The 23,549-nt window shown below is 34.7% G+C and overlaps 1 protein-coding gene across 8 annotated transcripts in view; it reads left to right on the plus strand.

Annotated features, from left to right (window-relative positions):
- Positions 1-23,549, plus strand: part of STAG2 (STAG2 cohesin complex component) — a 159,107-nt gene that overhangs the window by 66,866 nt on the left and 68,692 nt on the right. For all 8 annotated transcript variants that reach the window (XM_058291453.2, XM_058291454.2, XM_058291456.2 and 5 more), the window contains 4 exons: positions 2,616-2,780; positions 14,203-14,299; positions 19,042-19,118; positions 23,246-23,450. In XM_058291453.2, coding sequence (XP_058147436.1) covers positions 2,616-2,780; positions 14,203-14,299; positions 19,042-19,118; positions 23,246-23,450 — 544 coding nt within the window. The remainder of the gene's footprint in view (positions 1-2,615; positions 2,781-14,202; positions 14,300-19,041; positions 19,119-23,245; positions 23,451-23,549) is intronic.

The following is a 23,549-nucleotide window of genomic DNA, read 5'->3' on the forward strand; positions in this document are numbered from 1 at the left end:
GCATTAGATAACCTTCCTCCTATTTTATAGATTATGAAACTGAGGTCCAGGGAGGCTCAGTGGTTAAAAGGTTTGAACCTGCGTCTGCCTGAAGATGTTGCTCTTAATCTACTATTCATACCACCTCCTATATGTATATACCACCTGTTTTTTTTTTTAAAGATTTTTTTTTTGCCTGCTTAAGACTGTATGGAGGTTACCATGTTTACTTGTAAATTCCTTGTATAATCACTCCTTACACATTTTTTTCTCTAGTACACTATATCCATTGACCATTTTAATTGTACTCAATTTTTAAAAAATTAATTTATTGGCTATATCACCCACACCCAAACATACATAAACAATAAGTGTATAGTAATAGTTGTGATGTACTAATTAGTTTTTTATATCTACAGAGGATATTGAGGTGTATAATAAATTGCAAAGATATATCTCCATGTTAATTAACATGAAAATTTTATATTTCTTTAGTGTACTCTTTGTACTTGGTCTTTTCTTTCAACTTTATCTCTGAAATTCCTTTAATTGGGAGCAAAAGTCTTTCCTTCTACAATTAGGAATTAATAACTTAGGTCCATAAAGACTGAATGTCATTAACAAAATATTACAAATTAACAAGTGATTTGTTAATTAACCATTAGAAAGTGGTTTGAAATAGTTAAAAGCAAGATGGTTTTGGACTCTTGAAATAGGAGAAAGAACCCTTTATGGAATAAATTACACAAACACACAGACTTGTTAGTGGCTATAGATCCAGGGGGTCAGTAAACTATGGCTTTTTTTTTTTGTACTGTCCATGATGTAAGACTGGCTTTTGCATTTCTTAAGGATTATAAAAGTACATGAAAAATATGTGACAGAGATGGTATCTGGTTCATAAAGTCTAAAATATTGACTGTCTGACCTTTTACAGGAAGTTTGCTGACTCTTGGCTTAGGTCATAGCAATGTGTAGGTCTACAAGAAATTTTAAAATTATCTAGTCCAACGGTTGGCAAACCTTTCCTTTTTTTTTTTTTTAAAGATTTATTTATTTATTTAATTCCCCCCCCTCCCCTGGTTGTCTGTTCTTGGTGTCTATTTGCCGCGTCTTGTTTCTTTGTACGCTTCTGTTGTCGTCAGCGGCACGGAAGTGTGGGCGGCGCCATTCCTGGGCAGGCTGCACTTTCTTTTCATGCTGGGCGGCTTTCCTCACGGACGCACTCCTTTCGCGTGGGGCTCCCCTACGCGGGGGACACCCCTGCGTGGCAGGGCACTCCTTGCGCGCATCAGCACTGCGCATGGCCAGCTCCACATGGGTCAAGGAGGCCCGGGGTTTGAACCGTGGGCCTCCCATATGGTAGACGGACACCCTAACCACTGGGCCAAAGTCCGTTTCCCAAACCTTTCCTTTTTAATCCAACCCTCCAGCGTATTAGAAATGAGGGCTTTGAGTTAGGGAATGGCTTTTTTCATCTTTAACAAAGTATGAAAGCTGTGGGAGGTGTTTTATAACTGAGGCATGTAGGCAACTTTTCATTGATTTATGAAGCTTCCATCCCCAATACTGCCAACTTCCTTAAAAAAATGGCTTCATTTCCATGGTAGTCATTTATTGGGCTTTCTTGATAAAGAAGTATTGGAGAGAGGGCCCAGGACAAGAATGAGATTGGTATACCCAATCATACAATTCAGAATTCCTTGTTCAGTGGTCACTTCTATGGTTTATAGGACTAACAATACAAATCAATTTAAAGTCTTGAACAAAGAATGTTACTTATTTGATACCAGTTTTGCTATTCTTGTTGTCCCCTTAAATCTGTACCCCTAAAGCTTGGTGATAGCCATTCTTATTTATTCTTTTCCAGGGATTTCTCAGAGTCTACCTTACAGATCTTTTCTGCACTTGGTTTCAGACATTGTTGATATTTTGAGTACTTTGATACAGATCTCACTTTGTTTAAGATGTTCCAGTTGTCCTTTCTGGCAGATTTATATTCAAGTAACATTTCTTGAGCTTCTATTTTATGTATATTTTCTCATTTTACAGTTACTATAATAGCAAATATGTTTTCAGACTTCTATTATGTGCTGGGTTGTCTTTAAATATAATACTTTGTGTTTTCATCATCACAGCAACACTCTGAGACAGGCCCAGTTTAATCCCCACTTTAAAAATAAGAAAATTTCTCTGAAGCATGGTGTGCTAACTGGCCCAAGATCATTCATCTAATAGCAGGATGAGAAATTTGGGCCTGAGCAGCCTGTCACCAGAGGCTTTGCTCTTATATGACATCTACAGTGTCATGTGAGGCATGTGGTAGAATAAATTTTAAAAAGTGATGCTATAAAGAGACTCTATCAGGGAGTGACTGTATCTCGGGTGGATAAGCGCCTGCTTCCCATATATGAGGTCCCTTGTTCAATCCCTGGTACCTCTTTAAAAAAAGAAAAGAAAGGAATAAAAGAGGCTATGTCACAGCCATATCATTTTCTTATATTGTATGGCATTCTCCTTTAGGTTCAGTTTAAGCATGTTATAGTAATGTACAATGTCAGCTGCTTCTGCTGTTGCTTTATTTTGAATTTTCAAGGATAGTGATACAACTTAACTAACTTGTCTTTTTCATGCAGACTTGTAAAAAAGGCAAAAAGGGCCCAGGAGAAAAGGGCAAAGGTGGAAATGGAGGAGGAAAACCTCCTTCTGGTCCAAACCGAATGAATGGTCATCATCAACAGAATGGAGTGGAAAACATGATGTTGTTTGAAGTTGTGAAAATGGGCAAGAGTGCTATGCAGGTAATACTGTGTTCTTTTATTTGTACATTTTAAACTTTAGTGAATTGTATAAAATATATCCCTTATTTCTTTAAATCTTTAAAATACATTTCTTTTTTTATTTAGCAGTTATATTGAGATATATTCACATGCCATAATATCTATCCAAAGTGTATAATCAGTGACTTTTAAGACAATCATCATATTGTGCATTCATCACCACTTTCTGCTGCATTGTTTTCAATAAAAGCAGTTTTACTGAGATAAGTTCACACAGCATACAATCCACCCAAAGTGTACAATCAGTGGCTTTTAGTATAATCTCACACTGTTATGCATTCATCACCTCAAAAAGTTTTAGAACAATTTCATTACCCCAAAAAGAAAAACTGTTCCCCTTATCACCTGTCAATCCCTCTATCCTTCCCCAACTCTGTGTAACCACTAATGGAATTCCATTTTTAAAAAATATTTATTTTTTTATTTATTTCTCCATCCCCACCCCTGTTGTCTGTTCTCTGTGTCTATTTGCTGCATGTTCTTCTGTGTCTGCTTGCATTCTTGTCAGCGGCACTGGAAATCTGTGTCTCTTTTTGTTGTGTCATCTTGCTGCGTCAGCTCTCCGTGTGTGCAGCACCACTGCAGGGCAGGCTGCGCTTTTTTCGTGCAATGCGGCTCTCCTTGAGGGGCACAATCCTTGCACGTGGGGCTCCCCTATGCGGGGACTACCCCTGTGTGGCACGGCACTCCTTGCCTGTATCAGCACTGCGCGTGGACCAGCTCACCACACAGGTCAGGAGGCCCTTGGTTTGAACCCTGGACCTCCTATATGGTAGGTGGACACTCTTATTAGTTGAGCCAAATTCACTTCCCTGTAATGCCATCTTTATAAATTGATCTATATTTACGTTTTACATAAATGGAATCATACAATATGTAGTACTTCGGGTCTGGTTTCTTTCACATAGCATAAAGTTTTTTCTCTGATATTAACATAACAATAACGTATTTGTTCAGTTTCAAAGAAAAACAGTCTTATATATGCTGTATTACCCATATTCATATTTCACACGAGGTTTCACTATGCTGTACAGTCCCGTGTTACATCTTTAAGCTTTCCTTCTAGTAATATACATGACCTTAGGCTTTCCCTTTCAAGTACTGTTATGCTCATATAATGGCACTGCTTATTACAAACTATGATGTGCTTTTAATTTTTCTATTCTTTTTCAAATATTAACAGTCTTTTTACCAATTTTGCACAGATTAACCCTCTCCTTTCCATTCTCTTAACCTTATTCTATTTTCTGGTGACCTATATTCTAGTTAATAACACCATGACTTTACGTGATATATTTCATTCATAGTAGTGCAATCATAGAGTACTTGTCCTTTTGTGTCTGGCTTGCTTCACTCAAAATAATGTCTTCCAGGTTCATCCATGTTGTCATATGCTTCATGACTTCATTTCTTCTTACCAATGCATAATATTCCATCATGTGTTAACACCACAGTTTATCTGTTCATCTGTTGATGGATACCTGGGTTGTTGCCATATTTTGGCAATTGTGAATAACGCCGCTATGAACATCAGTGTGCAGACAGATGTCTTTTCATGTCACTGCTCTCAGTTCTTCTGGGTATATCCTTAGTAGTGGTATTGCTAGGTCAAGTAGCAAATCTATATTCAACTTCTTTAGGAATTGTCAAACAGTCCTCTACAGTAGCTGTACTGGTTTATATTCCCACCAAAAGTGAATAAGCGTTCTTTTCTGCACATCCTCTCCAGCACTTGTAGGTTTCTATCTTTTTAATAGTGGCCATTCTGTGAGGTGTGAAATGATATCTCATTCTAACTTTGATTTGCATTTCCCTATTTGCTAGTGATATTGAACATTCTTTCATGTGTGTTTTCACCAGTTCTGTTTCTTTTTTCGACAAATGGCTATTTAGGTCTTTTGCCTATTTTTTAATTGGGTTGTTTGACTTTTTATTGTTGAGCATCTTTTTTATATATCATGGATATTAAACCCTTATCAAATATGTGATTTCCATATATATTCTCCCATTGAGTTGGCTGCCTTTTCACCCTTTTGACAAAGTCCTTTGAGGTGCAAAAGCATTTAATTTTTAGGTGGTCCTGTATAAGTATATTTTCTTTTGTTGCTTGTGCTTTGGTGGTAAGATTCAAGAAACCAACACCTACCACAAGGTCTTGAAGATGTTTCCCTGCATTTTCTTCTAGTAGTTTTATGTCCTGGCTTTTATATTTAGGTGTTTGATCCACTTTGAGTTGATTCTTATATAAGGAGTGAGATAGGGGATCTCTTTCATTCCTTTGGCTTATGGATATCCAGTTCTTCCAGCACCATTTATTGGAGAGACTCTTTTGTCTGGTTAACATAGATTTGGTAGGTTTGTCAAAAATCAGTTGGCTGTAGAGGTGAGGGTTTATTTCCGGACTCTGAATTCTATTCCATTGATCAATATGTCTATCTTTATGCCAATACCATGCTGTTTGGAACACTGTAGCTTTGTAATACATTTCAAGGTCAGGCACTGAAAGTCCTCCCATGTCGCTCTTAATTTTGAGAATACCACTGACTTCTCCCCTCCGTGGTTTCTGATGAGAAACCACACTAAGTCTTACTGTCTTACTGGGTGTCCCTTGTATATGATGGTTTGCTTTCTTCCTTGCTTCTCTCAGAATTTTCTCTTTATCTATGCCATTTGACGTTATGAGCATTACGTGTCTTGGAGTAGGTCTGTTCGGATTTATTCTGATTGAGGTATGCTGCGCTTCTTGGACATATTCATTTCTTTCATGAGAGTTGGGAAATTTTCATCCTTTATTTCCTCAAATACTCTTTCTGCCCCCTTTCCCTTTTCTTCTTCTGGAATTCCCATGACATGTTTGTTGTTGCTCTTCATGGTATTATTCAACTTCCTGAGGCTCTGCTCGGTTTTTCTATTCTTTTCTTCCTCTTCTCTCTTCTTCAATTTCAGCTGTTCTGTCCTCTGCATCACTTATACTTTCTTCTACCATTTTGAGTCTGCTTTTGTATGCCTCTAATGTATTTTTTTATCTCACTTATTTCTCTCATTCCCATATGTACTGCTTTGCTTTTTTTCAATTTTTCCTATTAAGGTTTTCAGATTCTTCTTTGTGCTTGCCCAGTGTCTTCTTGATGCCTTTTATCTATTTAGCTCTGTTGTCTTTCAGCTCATTCATTTGATTCTGGAGATTTGTATGAACCTCATTGATTAGTGTTTCAAATCCTGCTCTCTTCTGGGGCTTTGATATTTTCCTTTCCTTGGGCCATTTCTTTAATTTTCTTAGTATGGCTTTTAAGATTTCATTACACATTTTATCTTTCAGTGTCCATGCATCTAATTATGATGGTGAGTTTACTCTGATGCTCAATTTCTCTTTCTTTTTGTGGCTGGGGTCTGTGTGCTGCAATACCAATAAGCTATTTAGACCCCAGCAATTCAGACTTTCTCAGAGGCTATTTTCCAGCTTTTGCTAGCAATCCCTTCCTTTTTCCAGGGTAGGAATAATTCCACTCCCCTCTTTGTCCTCAGCAATCAGTTCTGGTCAGTTGGAGGATGACTGAGAGAGTCATATATCTTTAGTACTGTGCTGGCTCCCAAGACAAACAATGGCAAGGCCCCCCCCCGGGCTTGTAAGAGCTTGTGGTAAGACAGCAGACTAAATTTGTTGGCAAAAAGCTGTATCATCCTTATCCTGTTTCCTGGGGTGGTGGATCCCAGCAACCCCCTTTGCCCAGAAACTGCTTGGACGGTGGGGGGAAGGGTACCTGCACCTGCAGCTTCTACTGAGAGTCTTTTCGTGGAGATTATTTTCCTGACCCCCTCTCTATTCTGGGTGGTGTACAACCTTCCCCTGGTGTCCTAAATCTTAGAACATTTTTTTTCCAGTCTGTTTCTACCTATCCTCTACCTATTTTTCTGGGAGAGAAGTGAGTCCTATGTCTCTCTGAACTACTGTCTTCTTGGAAGTTTTGCATTTTCTTTTAGTAGTATATAATAAAAACTATTTAGTCAAAAAATACACTGATATAAACCTGGTTATGACATTTCAATTTCCTCTATTTATAGAATTGCCATTAAAATATAAAGTCCCGTGCTCTTATGGAATTCTTGGTTGAGTTATCTAATATAATCACTATCCTTCATTGAACTGAATTATTTTGGTTACTGTTGCCTATTAAAAATTTTATTGGTTGTATTTGTTTCTTAGCAGAAGAGTACAAAGGTGGAGACATATCCATGTCATATCCAAATTATGTTTCTTCTTAATTTTAGGACAGGAGGAGCATTTAGGCTTTACATACAGTTTAGGCTAAAACTTTTTTTTTAATTGAATAAACACTATATTCAACAAATGTATATATACTTAATAAAATTTAATTTAATGTATAAATCCTGTAGAGAATACTTTTTTCTTCAGAGAATTAATACTATTTTTTTGTGGAACTCTGAGCCAGGAATTGGATCCTGGAACTTTGTATGTGGGTAGGTGTCACTCAACTGCTAAGCCACATTGGCTTCCCTGAGTTGGCTTTGTTTAGTTGTTTTAATTTGTTTGCTTGTTGTTTGTTTGTTTTAAAATCGGGAGCCACCAGTAACTGAACCTGGGACCTCCCGTGTGGGAGGTGGGTGCTCAACCACTTGAGCCACATCCAGTCCCCCATAAAATTAATTTTAATAAAAGGTATACATAGATGGTTTACTTAGAATGAGCAATTTAGGCTTTTTGTTATTAGTAAATAACTGAAACTCAAATCTTGTTCATACACAGTATCTAAATGCATGTGATTTTGTAAATAAACTATAAAATACCATAATTGGGATTTTACATGAAAAATGTCAGAATAATACTTTGAGCTTTTACCAGTTTTACATAGCAGAGAACTTCTTATGTCATCCATTTATATCACTTGAATTTTCCTTCATTTATTAATATATCAGTGTTTGCTTCTATTTAGTCGTGGTTAGAGTGTGGATTCTATTTTGTGTTTAATATTTGAAAAAGATCATTTTGTATATACATTTGACATTTTTGATAGCTATATATATATTTTTTATTATCCCTGTGCTATGGTTTATTTAGTCATTTGCTAAATTTAATAGTTAGTGGTTTAATAGTGCATATATAAGAATGTTTTTCTCTGAAATAGAACCCGTCTGTTTATGTTACAAGATGTATATAATAGTGTGACATTTCAGCAGAAATACAACCAAAGCAAACTGAACTGTAGTTCATAGCAATATATTAATATTCCATCTATGTAAGGAAAGAAAATACATTAAGTGAAAGAAACTAGAGAAAAGGAACTGTATCTTGTTTGATTTCATCTATACATAATTTAAATACAAATAAATTAGAGAGATGGAAATAGATTAGCAGTTATGTATGACAGGTGAAGGAGCGAGATTGAGAGGTGACTACTAAAGGATAGAGTTTTGTTCTTTCCTTTTTTTGCTTTTTGTTTATTGTTATTTTTGGAGTGTGAAAACACTGTCATTGATTGAAGTGATGAGTGCACAACTCTGTGATTATACCATATGCCATTGATAGTACAGTTTGGATGGATTGTACGGTTTATGAATACATTTCAATAAAACTGATTTAAAGACAAGAAAAATTACCTCCTCCCCTCCAGTTCCTCTTTTGGATTAATTTTATAAAGGGGGTAAATAATCCGTTATATTATATACCATTTTATTACTTTTCCTTTTCATTTTTATATTATGCTTTTCCTCTGTAATATTTTGTTCTAAGTATTTAGTCATTAATCTTTTTTATATCTTTCATTTTTGTTAACATTAAAAATCTCAACTTATATCTATAGCAATTAGGCTGTTCTATTTTTGTCTAATCTGTAGGGTTTTTGTTTCACTTTTTAGCTAATCAAGATTCTTTTTATAGAATATGGTGAGAGTTTTTTTTTTTAACAAACCAGTTTTGGGACGCGGATTTGGCCCAATGGCTAGGGCGTCTGCCTACCACATGGGAGGTCTGCGGTTCAAACCGGGGGCCGCCTCCTTGACCTGTGTGGAGCTGGCCCATGTGCAGTGCTGATGCATGCAAGGAGTGCCCTGCCATGCAGGGGTGTCCCCTGCGTAGGGGAGCCCCAGCACAAGAAGTGTGCCCCATAAGGAGAGCCGCCCAGTGTGAAAGTAAGTGCAGCCTGCCCAAAAATGGTGCCACACATACGGAGAGCTGACGCAACAAAAAGAAACAGATTCCCGGTGCTGCTGATAAGGATATAGAAGCGGTCACAGAAGAACATAACGGCGAATGAACACAGAGAGCAGACAACTGGGGTGGGGAGGGGGAAGGACGAGAAATAAATAAAAAATATAAATCTTTAAACAAACCAATTTTATTGCTAACATATTAGTAAAGCATATAGTTCATCTGAAGTGTACAGTCATCAGTATTTGGTATAATCGCATATTTGTGCATTCCTCACTTTAATCATTGTTAGAACGTTTTCATTATTTCAACAATATAGTATTAAACAGACAAAATTCTTTACCTCTCAACCTCTCTGTTTCCCCTGCTGTACATAGCTGCTATTTCTGGCTATCCTTGCACAATTATTTATTTATTTATTTAATAAGCAGTTTTATTGAGATATATTCACATGCCATACATCTATCCAAAGTGTAGAATCAATGTTTTTTTAGTTTAGTTTTATATGTTTTTTATTAATTTAAGAATGAACTTTTTCATTTTTTTTTTGAGGTACCAGGTCAGGGGATTGAACCCAGCATCTCGTATATAGGAAGATGTTGGCCATGTTGAGCCATGTTGGCTCCCCTGAGTTGGTTTTTTGTTGTTGTTGTTTTTTTAAGAAGGCACTGGGAACTGAACTTGGGACTCCTGGAAGCAAGTGTTCAACCGCTTGAGCCACATCCGCTCCCCTTTTTTCCCTTATTATAGTTTGTCATATATTAAGTTCTATATCACTATATTGTTTTTCTGTTTCTGTATATTTCTCCTTAAAAGAGGAATTTCTCCAGTATCTCTCCTTTGATTTCCCTCACTCTTCTTTCTCTCTACTCATTATGTGTACTCCCCCTTGTATTACCTTTCTAAAATTGAAATTTTATCAAGGAAGTCTCCTTGCTTAGTAGCTTCTGAGAATTTTTTGTTATCCAGAAGTTCTGGCCTAGATTTCATTATGACATACTTGCTTTTTTTCCAGCCACAGTATGTACTCTGCCCGTATGTCTTTCTTCTTTACTTTGTCTGGAATAGTCTTCTCTTCTTCCTCTCCTTATCAGATAGGTCTGATTAACTCAAAGATTACTTCTCTTCTGAGAAGCTTTCTCAAGACACTGTCATCTTTTCCCTTTGGATCTGTTTCTTGCGCTCATCTTTCCATTATATCACCTAGCATATTGTGTTACAGTTAGTTATGTATAAATGTCCCCCTTTGCTTCTAAATTGTTAATTCCTTGATTAGGGATTGTATTATTTATATCCCTAGGATATAATTAGCTCAGTAGTTGTGAGAGTGTATAAGTGCAGTAGTGGCTGTTGGTTTGAAAATAGTTGTTAACATTGAAAGAAAAACTATGCATATGCTCCCTAGTTTTATGAGGTAATAGATGTTGAATTTTATTGAATAAGTTCTCTGCGTAGTATTAGATGATTAAAATTTTGGATGTAATGGCTTTTTCTTAGTTTTTTTTATTACAGTAGCCTTGCCTTCCTAGCATAAACTCTACTTAGTCTTTGTTAATAACTTTTTCATGTGATGTGTTCTCTTTGTTAAGGCTTCATTAAAGATTTTTGTATCTTCTTTGATGAGAGATTAGGGCCTGTTGCAATTATCAATTTATTGTTGTATAACAATCCACCCCAGACTTAGTTGTTTAAAGCAACAACCATTTTATTATGCTTAATGAGTCTGTGATTCTAGAATTAGGACAGAACTAAGTAGGGATGGCTTGTCTATGTTCTGTGATGGCTGGAGGTGACAAAAAACATTTAGGGACCATAACTCATCTGAAGGCTTCTTCAGTCATGTTTGGTGCCTAGTCTGGAGTGACTCAAAGACTGGGCTCAGCTTCATGTGGCTTGGGGCTTCTTACCATATTGCAGCTGGTTTGGAGATCGTGTCCTGAGAGGGAGTGTCCAGTTCGGTAGTGCTCCACCAGACCCATTTGAAGCTGTTTGGTCTTTTAAGACCTAATCTTGGAAGCCACATACGTTTCCATTACACTCTATTTTAGGGAACGGAACATAGTCCCTACCTCTTAATGGGGAGGAATGTCAAAGAGTTTGGGACCATATTTTAAAACCATTACAGTACCATGATATAATCTCTGTATATTTATGGACTATATCATATTTAGGAATAATATTAAACACATTTCTTTAGTATTTAGTTGGTTAATATATACAAGCTGTTGTGAAATACAGCAAAGGATTGAAAAGTAGAAATTAATGAAAATTATAGAGTATCTACTGTCAGTCTGTCAGAGCCAGCGTATTTGTAGGTAATATTTCCTTTTTCATTTCTTTTTTTTTTTTTTAGGTAACCGGGGATTGAACCCGGGACCTTGTGTGTGAGAAGCTGGCTGGCGCTCAACCACTAAGCCACTCCGGCTCCCCTGAGTTGGCCTCTTCGTGTGTTATAGTTCTTGTTTTTCCAGGAGGCACTGGGAATCGAACCCGGGACCTCTCATGTGGGGTGGGCGCTTAACCAGTTGAGCCACATCCTCTACCCATTTTCATTTTTTATTGTATAATCGTATTATCTTTCTTGTACATTAAGTTGTGCATATTTTATTCATTCAGTTTGGATCTGGGTTCCACATTCATTGGTATATAACTTAGAAACATTTTCTCCTCATGAGTTTTAGTCGTTTATATTAGCTATTAATTGTTCTATTTTTATTGATTTGCTTTATTTAAAATTTAAAAAATCAGTTTTGTGGTTGCCCCTTCTACCCCCAAAGGAATATTTATTTTTTAGTTATACCCTATTTTCTATTTTTAAATATAACTGTATTGAAATAAAATTCACATACCATAAAATTCACCCTTTTACAGTGTAACGTTCAGTGGCTTTTAGTATATTCACAGAGTTGTGAAGCCATTACTATAATCTGATTTTAGAACATTTTCAGCATCCCAGAAAGTCATCTTGTAGCCATTAGTGGTTACTCACTGTCTCTCTCCCACCCTATGCCTAGGCAACCACTAATCCTTATCTTCTGCCTCTAAATTTGCCCATTCTGGACATTTCATATAAATGGAATCATACAATATGTGGTCTTTTATGACTTGTTTCTTTGACTTAACATAGCATTTTCAAAGTTCATCCATGTTGTAGCATGTATTAAAATGTCATTCTTTTTTATTACCAGATAATATACTATTATGTATGTATCTCACATTTTGTTTACCATTCATCTGTTGATGTTCTTTCTATTTTTTGGTTATTGTGAATAACGCTGTTATGAATATTCTTGTACATGTTTTTGTGTGGATGTATGCTTTCATTTCTCTTGGGTGGTATATATACTTAGGAATGGAATTGCTGGGTAATATGGTAACTCTGTATTTAAACTCTTAGGGAACTGGAAAACTTTCTAAAGTGGCTGTACCATTTTATATTCCTACCAGCAGTGTATGAAGGGTCCACATTTCTCCACATCCTCACTAACACTTACTATTGCCTGTTGTTATTATTACAGCAATCCTAGTGGGTATTAAAGTGGTATTGTCATTTTAATTTGTTTCTATTTTTCTGATGACTTCATTATGGAGGATCTCTTCTTGTGCTTACTGGCCATTTATATATCAAATTTGGAGAAATGTATATTTCAGAACCTTTGCTCATATTTTTAGGTGGATTAATTTTTCAAATTATTATTGAGTTATATGAAGTCTATATATTCTGGATGCAAGTCCCTTATCAGATAGCAAATATTTTCTCCCATTCTTTGTTGTCTCTTCACTTTCATGTTCATGTTCTTTGAACCACAAAAGTTTTATATTTTGATGATGTCCATTTTATCAATTCTTTATTTCATTGTGCTTTTGATGTAGTATTTATGAAGCCTTTGCTTATTAACCCCCAATATCACAAAGATTTACTTCTTTGTTTTTTTCCTAGGAGTTTTGTAGTTTTAGCTCATACATTTGGGTTTTTGATCCATTTTGATTAATTTTTGTGTTATGGTATGAGGTAGGTCTAATTTCATTCTTTTGCATATCAATATGCAATTGTCTCAACATCATTTTTTGAAAAGACTATCCTTTTTTCCAAATTAGTCTTGTCATCCTTGTTGAAAATGAATTTATTACAAATTTAAGGGTTTATATTGGGACTTGAATTTTATTCTGTTGGTCTATATGTCTACCTTTATGCCAGTTCTACATTGTTTTGATTACTGGAGCCTTGTAGTAAGTTTTGAAATCATGACGTGTGAGTCTTCCATTCAGTCTTTTCCAAGATTGTTTTGACTATGCCTTTCCTTATATTACCGTAAGAACTTTATGATCAGCTTTTCAATTTCTGTTAAGTTGGGATTTTGATAGTGATTACGTTGAATCTATCTGTTGATTTGGGGTTATTGCTGTTGTTACAATGTTAAGTCCAAAGACTTTCATTTGACCTTTTTTTAAAATTTTTTATTTTCTTGTCTTTTTTTTTTTTTTTAGGCACTGGGAACTAGGGATTGAACCCAGGACCTTGTATGTGGGAAGCCAGCACTCAACCACTAAGCCACATCAGCTTCCCTGAGTTGTTTTTTTGTTTTGTTTTGTTTTTTGCTTGTTGTTTGTTTTTATTCCTTTAAGGAACTGAACCCAGGACCTCCCATGTGGGAGGCGGGAGCCCAATCACTTGAGCCACTTCTACTCCCTGTCTTTATTTTATTTTGACCTTTATTTAGTCTTCACTTGGCTTTCTTACTAATATGAGAATTATTTGTCACTGTTGACTATAAATCAGTAATCTTGTTCTGCATTTTTTCATTGACATTCACTTATTTTTAAAATTTTTATCTTGAATCTAGTATGCAGTGTTAATATTTACATATTATTTTTAAAATTTATTAGAAAAGACATATGGGTATATTTTCTTGGATATGTTTAATGTCATTAGCAAATTATTAGTTCATAGGCTTTTTACAGTTGAGTCCCATGCAGATCCTAAACTGCAAAATAAATAGGAAGATTGATTTTCATTTTGTTATATTAGGTGTTCCTTTTGCTGAATTTGATTCTACTTTTTTTATTCTTAAAATTTACATTTCTTCATACAAGTATATATATTTCAATTTGAAGTAATATAATACCACATAATGTTGATTCTTGTGTCTTTCGTCAGGCTTTATTTTTAGAACATTAGAAAAAGCTAATAATTTTGTTTTTTCCCCTCTGTTGTAGTCGGTGGTAGATGATTGGATAGAATCATACAAGCATGACCGAGATATAGCACTTCTTGACCTCATCAATTTTTTTATTCAGTGTTCAGGCTGTAAAGGTAAGGTATATTTATTATTGAAGCAGAATGTCTTCAAATAGCCTGTTTTGTTTTGTTCTACCTAAAAAATGTTAGCACTTTACATGGAAACTAATGACAAGGTTTTGAATTATTTGTACTATACCCATACAAAATATATAAGGAAAAAAGAGCAAGGAGCAAAGGAAGACAGAAAAAGTCTGTTGAGACAGTTGTATTCATTTGTGAAAGTTTACCTAAAAACATGGCAATTTATTACTGTTATGATATACTTTTATTAGATGTATTTCCCACCCTCATTATATGGTTTTAGGAACAAAGAAGTGAATTAATAGGGGAGGCGGAAGATAATGAAGAGATACAGGTTCAAATGGCAGGGTGTAGTAAAGTGTACGAAATTATACAGTGCTGTGAATAACAGAAAGTAGGTAAATATGTAAGGTATTGGTGAAATTGCAGGTTCTAAAACGTTGAGGAACTCTGGGTGGGTTGGGTTGTTTCCTTTAAAGTACTTTTAAATTATTTTAAAAGATTTTGAAGTAGGAGTGGGGAAAGTATAGAATATTGAAATGTCTTCCATAGGACAAAAATACTTAAGTAGACATTTGGTAGGGAGATAAAATTATGTAAGTATAGGAGCCATACATCCTGATCCAGATGAATAAATGAGTGACTCAAAATTATGGACTAGTTCTGCTCTGTCCCATGTCTACCTAATACTTGGCCTGTCCTTGAAATTCTAGAAGACGTCCAGGGAAATAAGTTTTATTGAGTTTTACGGGGGTGTTATATGTTTTATGAAAATATCACCAAAAACATGGGCGTTAGAAGAGGGGAATACTGCTTCAAAATAGATCTAAAAAGTTGAGATGCTAAATGACTGACACATTTAAACAATTCTGTAAAATGGAATTAGGAAACATGGTAAAAATTGATAAATTTTATTCGAGATTGTTAACATTGTGTGCATCATACATACTAAGTGTTATCTGTATGAAGCCTAATTTGGACAACTTTGGGGAGCTTTTGAAATTGTCTTAGTAGAGAGCTGTCTAGTTTGACTAAATCTTGACTTCTTAAAGGTAGCAGCCACTCAGTATTTGAAAATTGTATTGCCTCTGATGAGAAGAAATATTATAGCCAAGTTAATATGTATTCTTAAGGTTCTGAACTAGATTCCTACTTATAAAAACTGAGTTGTTTTTGAATTGATGTTGTTTTCTGGAGTAGAATGGGTGCAGGTAACTATTTGTATCATTTAATCAAGGGCCAAGTCCTTTCTCTTTGAAAATGGAAGCTAATTGCATAACAGCTGAACAGGTGCCAGATATAATTTTATGAGTTGAAATTCTAAGTTTTAACCTCAGACTTCTAATTTTTAACTTCAGTCTTTACAGTGTAGTTTGGTTAATTTTAGTTTCTTGATTTGGCTTGTAAATTATGGTTTTGAAACACGGCCATAGTTTATAGTTTCCCTTTATCAGATTGATTCTTTTTGTGGCATCCATTGTCTTTATAGTCAGAAGGTTGTTTATTCTACATTTGGGTATACCTTATCATAAAGCAGGTTACCAAGATTTCTAAATTTTGACCATTTTTAGTCTTCAATTTGGCTTTTTTCTTTGAGGTACCAGGGATTCACCCAGGACCTCCTACGTGGGAAGCAGCACTCAACTACTGAGCTATATCTCCTCTCCAATGAGAGTTTGGTTTTTTCATTAGTTTTTGTTTTTAGGAGGTACCAGGGATCGAACCCAGTACCTAGTACATGGGAAGCAGGCACTCAGCCACTTGGACTACATCTGCTTCCCTCACTTTCCTTTTGAGACTGTTAGTCACTGCTGACTAAAATTTTGTAATTTTGTTCTGCATTTTCTCATCGATAGTTATATTTAGTACTACCGTATTTTAGATTCAAGTAATCTGCATAAAGGAGAATTTACCATATAATTAAAGTTTAGGTCATTAAGTACGTTTAAGGTACACTCAGAATTTGATAGAATTATTTTTCTTAAATATATATTTTTTGAAGTATAACATACATGAACATAAATAATAAGTGTGTAGTAAAAGTTGAACATGTGTTACATCATACAGTGGTCCCATACATCATCCCATCCAACACATTTCATTTTTGTGGAACATTTGCTACAAACTATGCAAGAGCATCATCAAAATATTGCTACTAATGATAGAATTCTTTACATTAGAAATTTCTTTAACATACTTTAACCTTTTTCCTGTGGACACAGGGCCATCATTATGCATCATTACGCACATCAGTTATTTTGCTATTATACAGTGATGCCTTCTGGGGTGTGGAGGGCACTTTGGCTCAATACTGAATTGCCTCAGGCTGATGTGTGGTTGGCAATTCTGCAACCATTGTTTTCCTTCTTTCCTTCCTGGTCAGTTTATCAGCTAGCATGTGTGCATTTATTTATTTATTTATTTATTTATTATTAAAAAAAGCTTTAGATTACATAAATGTTACATAAAGATATAAGGGATTCCGATATGCCACACTCGCTCGCCATCCCATATTTTCTCACATCAACAACATCCCTCATTAGTGGGGGACATTTGTTACAATTGGCGAACACGTATTGGAGCATTGCTATTAACTGTGGAAAAAGTTTACGTTACAGTTTACACCCTGTCCTGCACAATTTTGAAGAAAATGACAAAATATACAGTGGCCTATATTCTTATCCACACTGTCTTGTAGGGTTTTTCTTTGAGAATTAAGGAGAATCCACAAAAAATGAACAGAACAAAACAAAACAGAATGATTATCCCTCAGCTAGCACTCTTGCTTCATGCCTTCTACATTGTAAAGTCAATGGGCTCTGGCCTAATATCCTAATCGTGGCTTCACACACCTGTCTTGAGTGCCTGGAGTTTGTGTCAGCTACTTTTTCTTTTCTGCTCAGAGACCCTTTTTGCTTATGTTTATTTCATAGGAAGTATTTCTGAGATTCAATTACTTGTCCTTCTCCAGCACCACCAAGTATACAGCACATGAATATAAAGCACAGGAAGGTTTTGAACAGATATCTCTGGTTCTTGGTTGAAAACAAAACCCTTAAAAATGTCTTTGAGAATGTATGTCTTTAGCCAGGGAAATGGTGCTTTCTTCCAAATTTGGCCATGTTATTTAACAATCATTTGATTCTTTAAGGTTGTGGTAAGGTTCTTCTAGGACATTACTAGAAAGCATTCTCATCTAGGGGAGGCAGCATGAGGTAGATGTCTAATCTTGGACAAATTTTTAAAATTCTGATGCAGATGTGTAATCTTGAAAAAATTATTTAACTTCTCTTAGCCTTCTTTTCCTCATTTGTAGAGCAGGAATCCTAATGCCTACCTTATAGTATTATTACCAGTGCTAAGTGTATGTGGATGTGAAGTGGTGGGTACATACTAGGCCTGAGTAATGTTTGTTTCCTTTTATACTGCATCAGGCTTTATGCTAGTGGAGAATTTGAAATTGCATGCCTGTAAAGCAATAGCTATAATGTATCTTGTTTTTTTTCAGGTGTGGGGTTGGAGAAGACAGAGTATGATGTTTAATTGTTTAAAACATTTTTTTGTTATTTATATATATTTATGTACACACACAAATCATGTAGAGACAGAATGTTGCTCTGGTCAGTTAAAATTATATCCAATTTTAAAATCTCATCCTTCTGTACCAAAACAGTCTTCTTTTAGATGTTACTATATTTATGTTATTCCCAGTAATAAGACTGGCAAGTAAACAAATAATTGAGCAATAGAAATGATAGATTTAAAAATCCAGTTTTTGTATTTTTCTTCCTTTAAAAAATAAATCTGATACCCCATCAGTAGAACTTTGGGTATATCATCTTCCTGCATTATCTCTTACTAATTTTTTCCTAGAAATTCCTGTTTTGATGTTTGCTCTTTATCTAGTTATTTTTACTTTTTCTTGTAATGCACACCCTTTCTCTACCCCTTTGCCATCCTCCTTTAAAATTCTAAATGGCCTTATCAGATTCCTTCTCTATAAAACCATTCTTGATTCCCTAACTTATGGTGAATCATTTTTTTCTCCCCCTCTGAGCTATATTATTTCTTGGCATTGAGAATCATCAGGGAATATATTATGTACTGTTTTAATAGATTTTTTTGTTCTTTTAAAAAATAGTTTGTTTTTCTTCTTTCCTGTTGTTATTCTTTATTTTAACTTAATAGTGTACAGGCTCCCTGAGGGGTGGCAACTACAACTTATTATTTACACTTATTTGCCATCCTTTAGAGGATATAAGGATGTAGTTGGCCTACACACAGTAGTGCTTAATAAAAATTTACTTGATCTTTTTGAATTATAGAAGCCTGACTGAAGATCTCTAGCTGTTAATCCTTTCCTTATCTTTAGGTTCATCTTCAAAGTTTTAAACATTACCCAGTATGCTACCTTACCCTTGATTACATATGTTTGTATTAAATGGGCTAATGCAGTATATGTGTTAGAGAGATGAGTAAAACAAGTCAGGTAGAAATGGCTAAGGATGATTGTACTAAAAAAGAAAGATGCCTGTCAGTGTGGGTGTTGAGAGTGGCCATTGGTATTTGTGCTTTAGATTATAGGGGTGAGAATCAACAGCAAAGATCACATGAAGAAACATGCCTTTATTGTATGACTGTAAGACGTCTCAGTATTAGAGAGACTTACTTAGAAGTTCTCTTTATTCTTTTCATTATACCACATATTAACTGCTGACACTTGCACATTTCAGGAGTTGTCACAGCGGAAATGTTTAGACATATGCAGAACTCTGAAATAATTCGAAAAATGACTGAAGAATTTGATGAGGTAACTTATAACCCTAAATGTTTTGGTAATTTTATGCATATTGATCTTGATTTACTCTTGGTATATTATTAGAGCTTGAATATTAGTGTTGGGTAGATAAGAGCTTTGGAGTCAGATTTAGTCTTGGGTCAGTCAAACAATGGCTGTGCAAACTTGGACAAATCAGTTTTCTAAGCATCAGTTTCATCATTTGTAAAATGGGGATAATAATTCTTAACTCTCAAGGCTGTTATGAAAATTTAATTTGGTAATGTGTGAAAATTGCTTCATATTTTATAGTGCCTAGCACATAGCAAGAACTTAATGGTTTTTAATGGTATTATTGTTAAACAAATTAAAATTTCAAGGAGGAATGAAATTTAAAGCATAAGAACATATTCTGGATTTTGTGAAAGGAAGTTTTAGTGTGTAAGGAACAGGGCAGCGTAGGCAAAGGAATGTTTAGATCAATATATTGTTAAAAACTTTATGTTTCAACTATAGGTAATACGAACAATGAAAAGAAATAGTGGGTTAGATTTAGTTTTACTTTATCACTGTGCTGTCTTTGAAGTATTATTACCAATAAAGACAAATTTACTCCTTCAGGGCATGGATATTTGTTTTGTTAACAGCTGTATTCCAGCGTCATTAGTTTTACTCTGAAAATTTTACTCTGAAAAATTCTCAAGTAGAGAACTTTGTATCATTTATATTTTTGGTAGTTTTTCCTTGCTAACTCTTCTACGGAAATTTCAACTAGTATTCTAAAATATAAAGTTACTAAAATTGCTTAGATGAAGAACATATAGACAGAAGATCAATAAGGAAATAGAAGCCTTCAATGATACTCTAAACCAATTAGACCTAACAGAAATATATAGAACACTTCATGCAATAGCAGCAGAAAATTACATTTTACACTAGTGCTCATGGATCATTCTCCAGGGTAGACCATAGTTAAATCACAAAACAAACCTCAATAAATTCAAACCTATTGAAATATACAATGTAAGGGTAATGTCCCCTTCTCCTTTCTGATTTTATCTAAACACAATTGAATGAAGCTAGAAATCAATAACAGAGAACTGGAAGATTCACAAATACGTGAAAAGTAGTGTACTTTTACACAACCAATGGTCAAGGAATAAATCACATGAAAAGCTAGGAAATACCTTGAGGCAAATGATAATGAAAACTCAACATACCATAACTTACTGGATGCAGCAAATGCGGTGCTGAGAGGGAAATTCATAGTTCTAAATGCTTATATTAAAAAAGAAAGAGGCTCTCATATCATAGACCTAACCTCGCAACTGGAGGATTGAGAAAAAGGAGAGCAAACTAAGCCCAAAGTAAGCAGAAGGAACAAAATAGCAAACATTAGAACAGAGTTAAATAGAGAATAAAAAGAATATAATCAACAAAACTGAAGTTTGGTCCTTTGAAAAGATGGGTAAAACCTTTGACAAACCTTTAGCTAGACTGAAGAAGGAAAAGGGAGTAGGCACAAATTACTAAAATCAGAAATGAAAGGGGAGACATCACTACCAACCCCATAGAAATAAAAAGCATTATAAGAGGATACTATAAACAACTGTATGCCGATAAATTAGATAACCTAGATGAAATGGACCAATTCCTAGAAACGCACAAATTAAGTACACTGACTCAAGAAGTAGAAGACCTAAATATATAAGAACCTGAACTATAAAAATAGAAAATATAGGAAAGAAAATATAGAACTTTGTGTTAGGCAGTGGTTTGTTAAGACTTTGCAACCAAACACAAGCAATAACAACAACTAATGGATAAATGGGACCTCATTAAAATTTAAAACTTTTGTACATTAAAGGACTTTATCATGAAAGTAAAAGGACAACCTATACAATGGGAGAAAAATATTTTGAAACCATATATCTGACAAGAGTTTAATATACATAATATGTAAAGAAATCCTTCAACTCAAGAACAAAAGACACATGACCCCATTAAAAACTGGGCAAAAGACTCAAATAGATATTTCTCCAAAGATTTATAAATGGCAGGAAAAGATACTCAGCATCATTAACCATTAGGGAAAATGCAAATCAAAACAACAATGAGATGCTATTGCATACCCACTAGAATGGCTACTATTGGAGGAAAAAAAAAGGAAAATTACAAGTACTGGAAAGGATGTGGAGAAATAGGAATACTTACTCATTGTTGGTGGGAATGTAAGATAGTGTAGTCAGTGTGGAAGTCAGTTTGGTGGTTCCTTAGAAAGTTAAGTAGAGAACAGCAATCCCACTTCTAGATAAATACCCAAAAGAATTAAAAGCCAGGGACTGGAGCAGTTATAAGCACACTGATGTTCTTACTTCATGATTCAGAATTGCCAAAAGATTGAAGCAACCCAAGTGTCCATCAACTGTATGGTTAAGTAAATGTGGTACATATATACAATGGAATATTATTCAGCCACGAAAAGGAATGCAGTTCTGGTATGTGTGACATGGATGAACTTGAAGATACAATATTGAGTAAAATAATTCAGACACAGAAAGACAAATATTGTATGATCTCACTGATAAAAAACAATGAGAATAAGCAAATTAATTGCATCAGAAACTAAGATAAAGGCTACCAGGGGCTGGGTGGCATATGCAATGGGGGGTTAATGCTTAAATTGTACGGAGTTTCTACTTGGGGTGATGGAAATGTTTTGGTAATGGGTGGTGGTGTTTGGTAATGGCACAACATTGTGATTGTAATTAGCAATGTAATTAACAGCATAGAATTATATACTTGAATGTGGATAAAAGGGGAAATTTTAGATTGTATATACATTTCTAGAATAAAAAAATTGCACTCCATAGGACTGTTCAACACAAATAGGGAACCCTAATATAAGTCATGGTCTATTGTTAATCATATAATATTCTTTCATGAATTGGATTATTAACACTACTAATCCAAGGAGTTAATAATTGGGGATGAAATGAGATGGTTTTATATTGGAACTCTATTTTCTGCTTGATTTTTCTGTAAATCTACAACTTCTATCATTAAAAAAAAAGAGCTTAGGTGATCATCACTAAGTGCTATTAATTAATCCCTGTATAGTTGGGTGGTAATTATGAATAGTGATATTTTTTAACTCTTTAATTTTAAATGTTTTAGTGAGAACATTCTTTCTAAAAGGCAAAAACTATCTGAGATAGGAATTCTGAAATAAGATTTGAAAACGTTAGCAAATTAAGTTGCTAACAACAACGAAGTTGATATATTTCAGTATGTTTGTTAAAATGAACTGATCAGAAAAGTTGGAAGAAAACATTTTCATGGTGTATTGGGACCTTATTCCCAGATGAGAAACAATTCAACTTATATACGAAACATAGCATAATAAGATACTGAGATATGCAGATTCTCTTTTAGACAGTTATTATACATATTGGTTTTATTTATTTTTGTACTTTTTAAATTAAAGTTAATAGATCACAAAGAATGTTACATTAAACAACATTAAAAAAACATAAACATAAGAGGTTCCCATATCCCCCACTCCCCACCCCCACACCCCATCATTTTTATAAATTGTATTTACAAAATTTTGTATGCAGGAAAACCTAAGCACCAGTCTTTCAATCCTATACTAGCTACATTTCCATTTCTTTTAAAAATTATTTGATTGTTCAGGTCTGCTGCCTACTTGACATCCTGAAGCTAATGAAAATATACATTGTAATCTTTTGTTGACTTATATATCATACATCATTCTATGTGATTTCATCATTTTGAAACCATTTGAAAATAATTTGGTTTTACTTTGATTTTGTTTCAGAGAAATTCAATAAGCATAATCTGTGCTATTCAGAAAAATAGTTACCTTTGAGGGGAGGGATTTTTTTAAAACCTCAGGAATTGATATATACTTTTATTGGTTAAAGTGAATTCAGACTGTCCATTCTACTCTTAAATTGAAAAGCAGAAGTGTTCAAAGATACCCTCGAATATTATTCTGCCTGCTTTGTGGATTTATTAGACAAGAAAGGTGAAGTAAATGGGTCTTTTCATGCTTCTGCCTAGGGTGTTTCAAAAGCAAGTACAGTTTTATGTCCTGTATTTTAAATGAAATTACTGTTTTAACATTTTTGTTTTAGGATAGTGGAGACTATCCACTTACTATGGCTGGTCCTCAGTGGAAGAAGTTCAAATCCAGTTTTTGTGAATTCATTGGCGTATTAGTACGGCAGTGTCAATATAGTATCATATATGATGAGTACATGATGGATACAGTCATTTCACTTCTTACAGGATTGTCTGACTCACAAGTCCGAGCATTTCGACATACAAGCACCCTGGCAGGTCAGTGTTTCAAAATATCTTGTGTGTAGTGCTTTAGGTTGGAGATGAAAAAGATTCTCATTAAAAGAGAAATAATAGTGACACAAATTAATTAGTTTT

This window comes from Dasypus novemcinctus, chromosome X (assembly GCF_030445035.2).
Source record: "Dasypus novemcinctus isolate mDasNov1 chromosome X, mDasNov1.1.hap2, whole genome shotgun sequence".
Classification (NCBI taxonomy): Eukaryota; Metazoa; Chordata; class Mammalia; order Cingulata; family Dasypodidae; genus Dasypus; species Dasypus novemcinctus.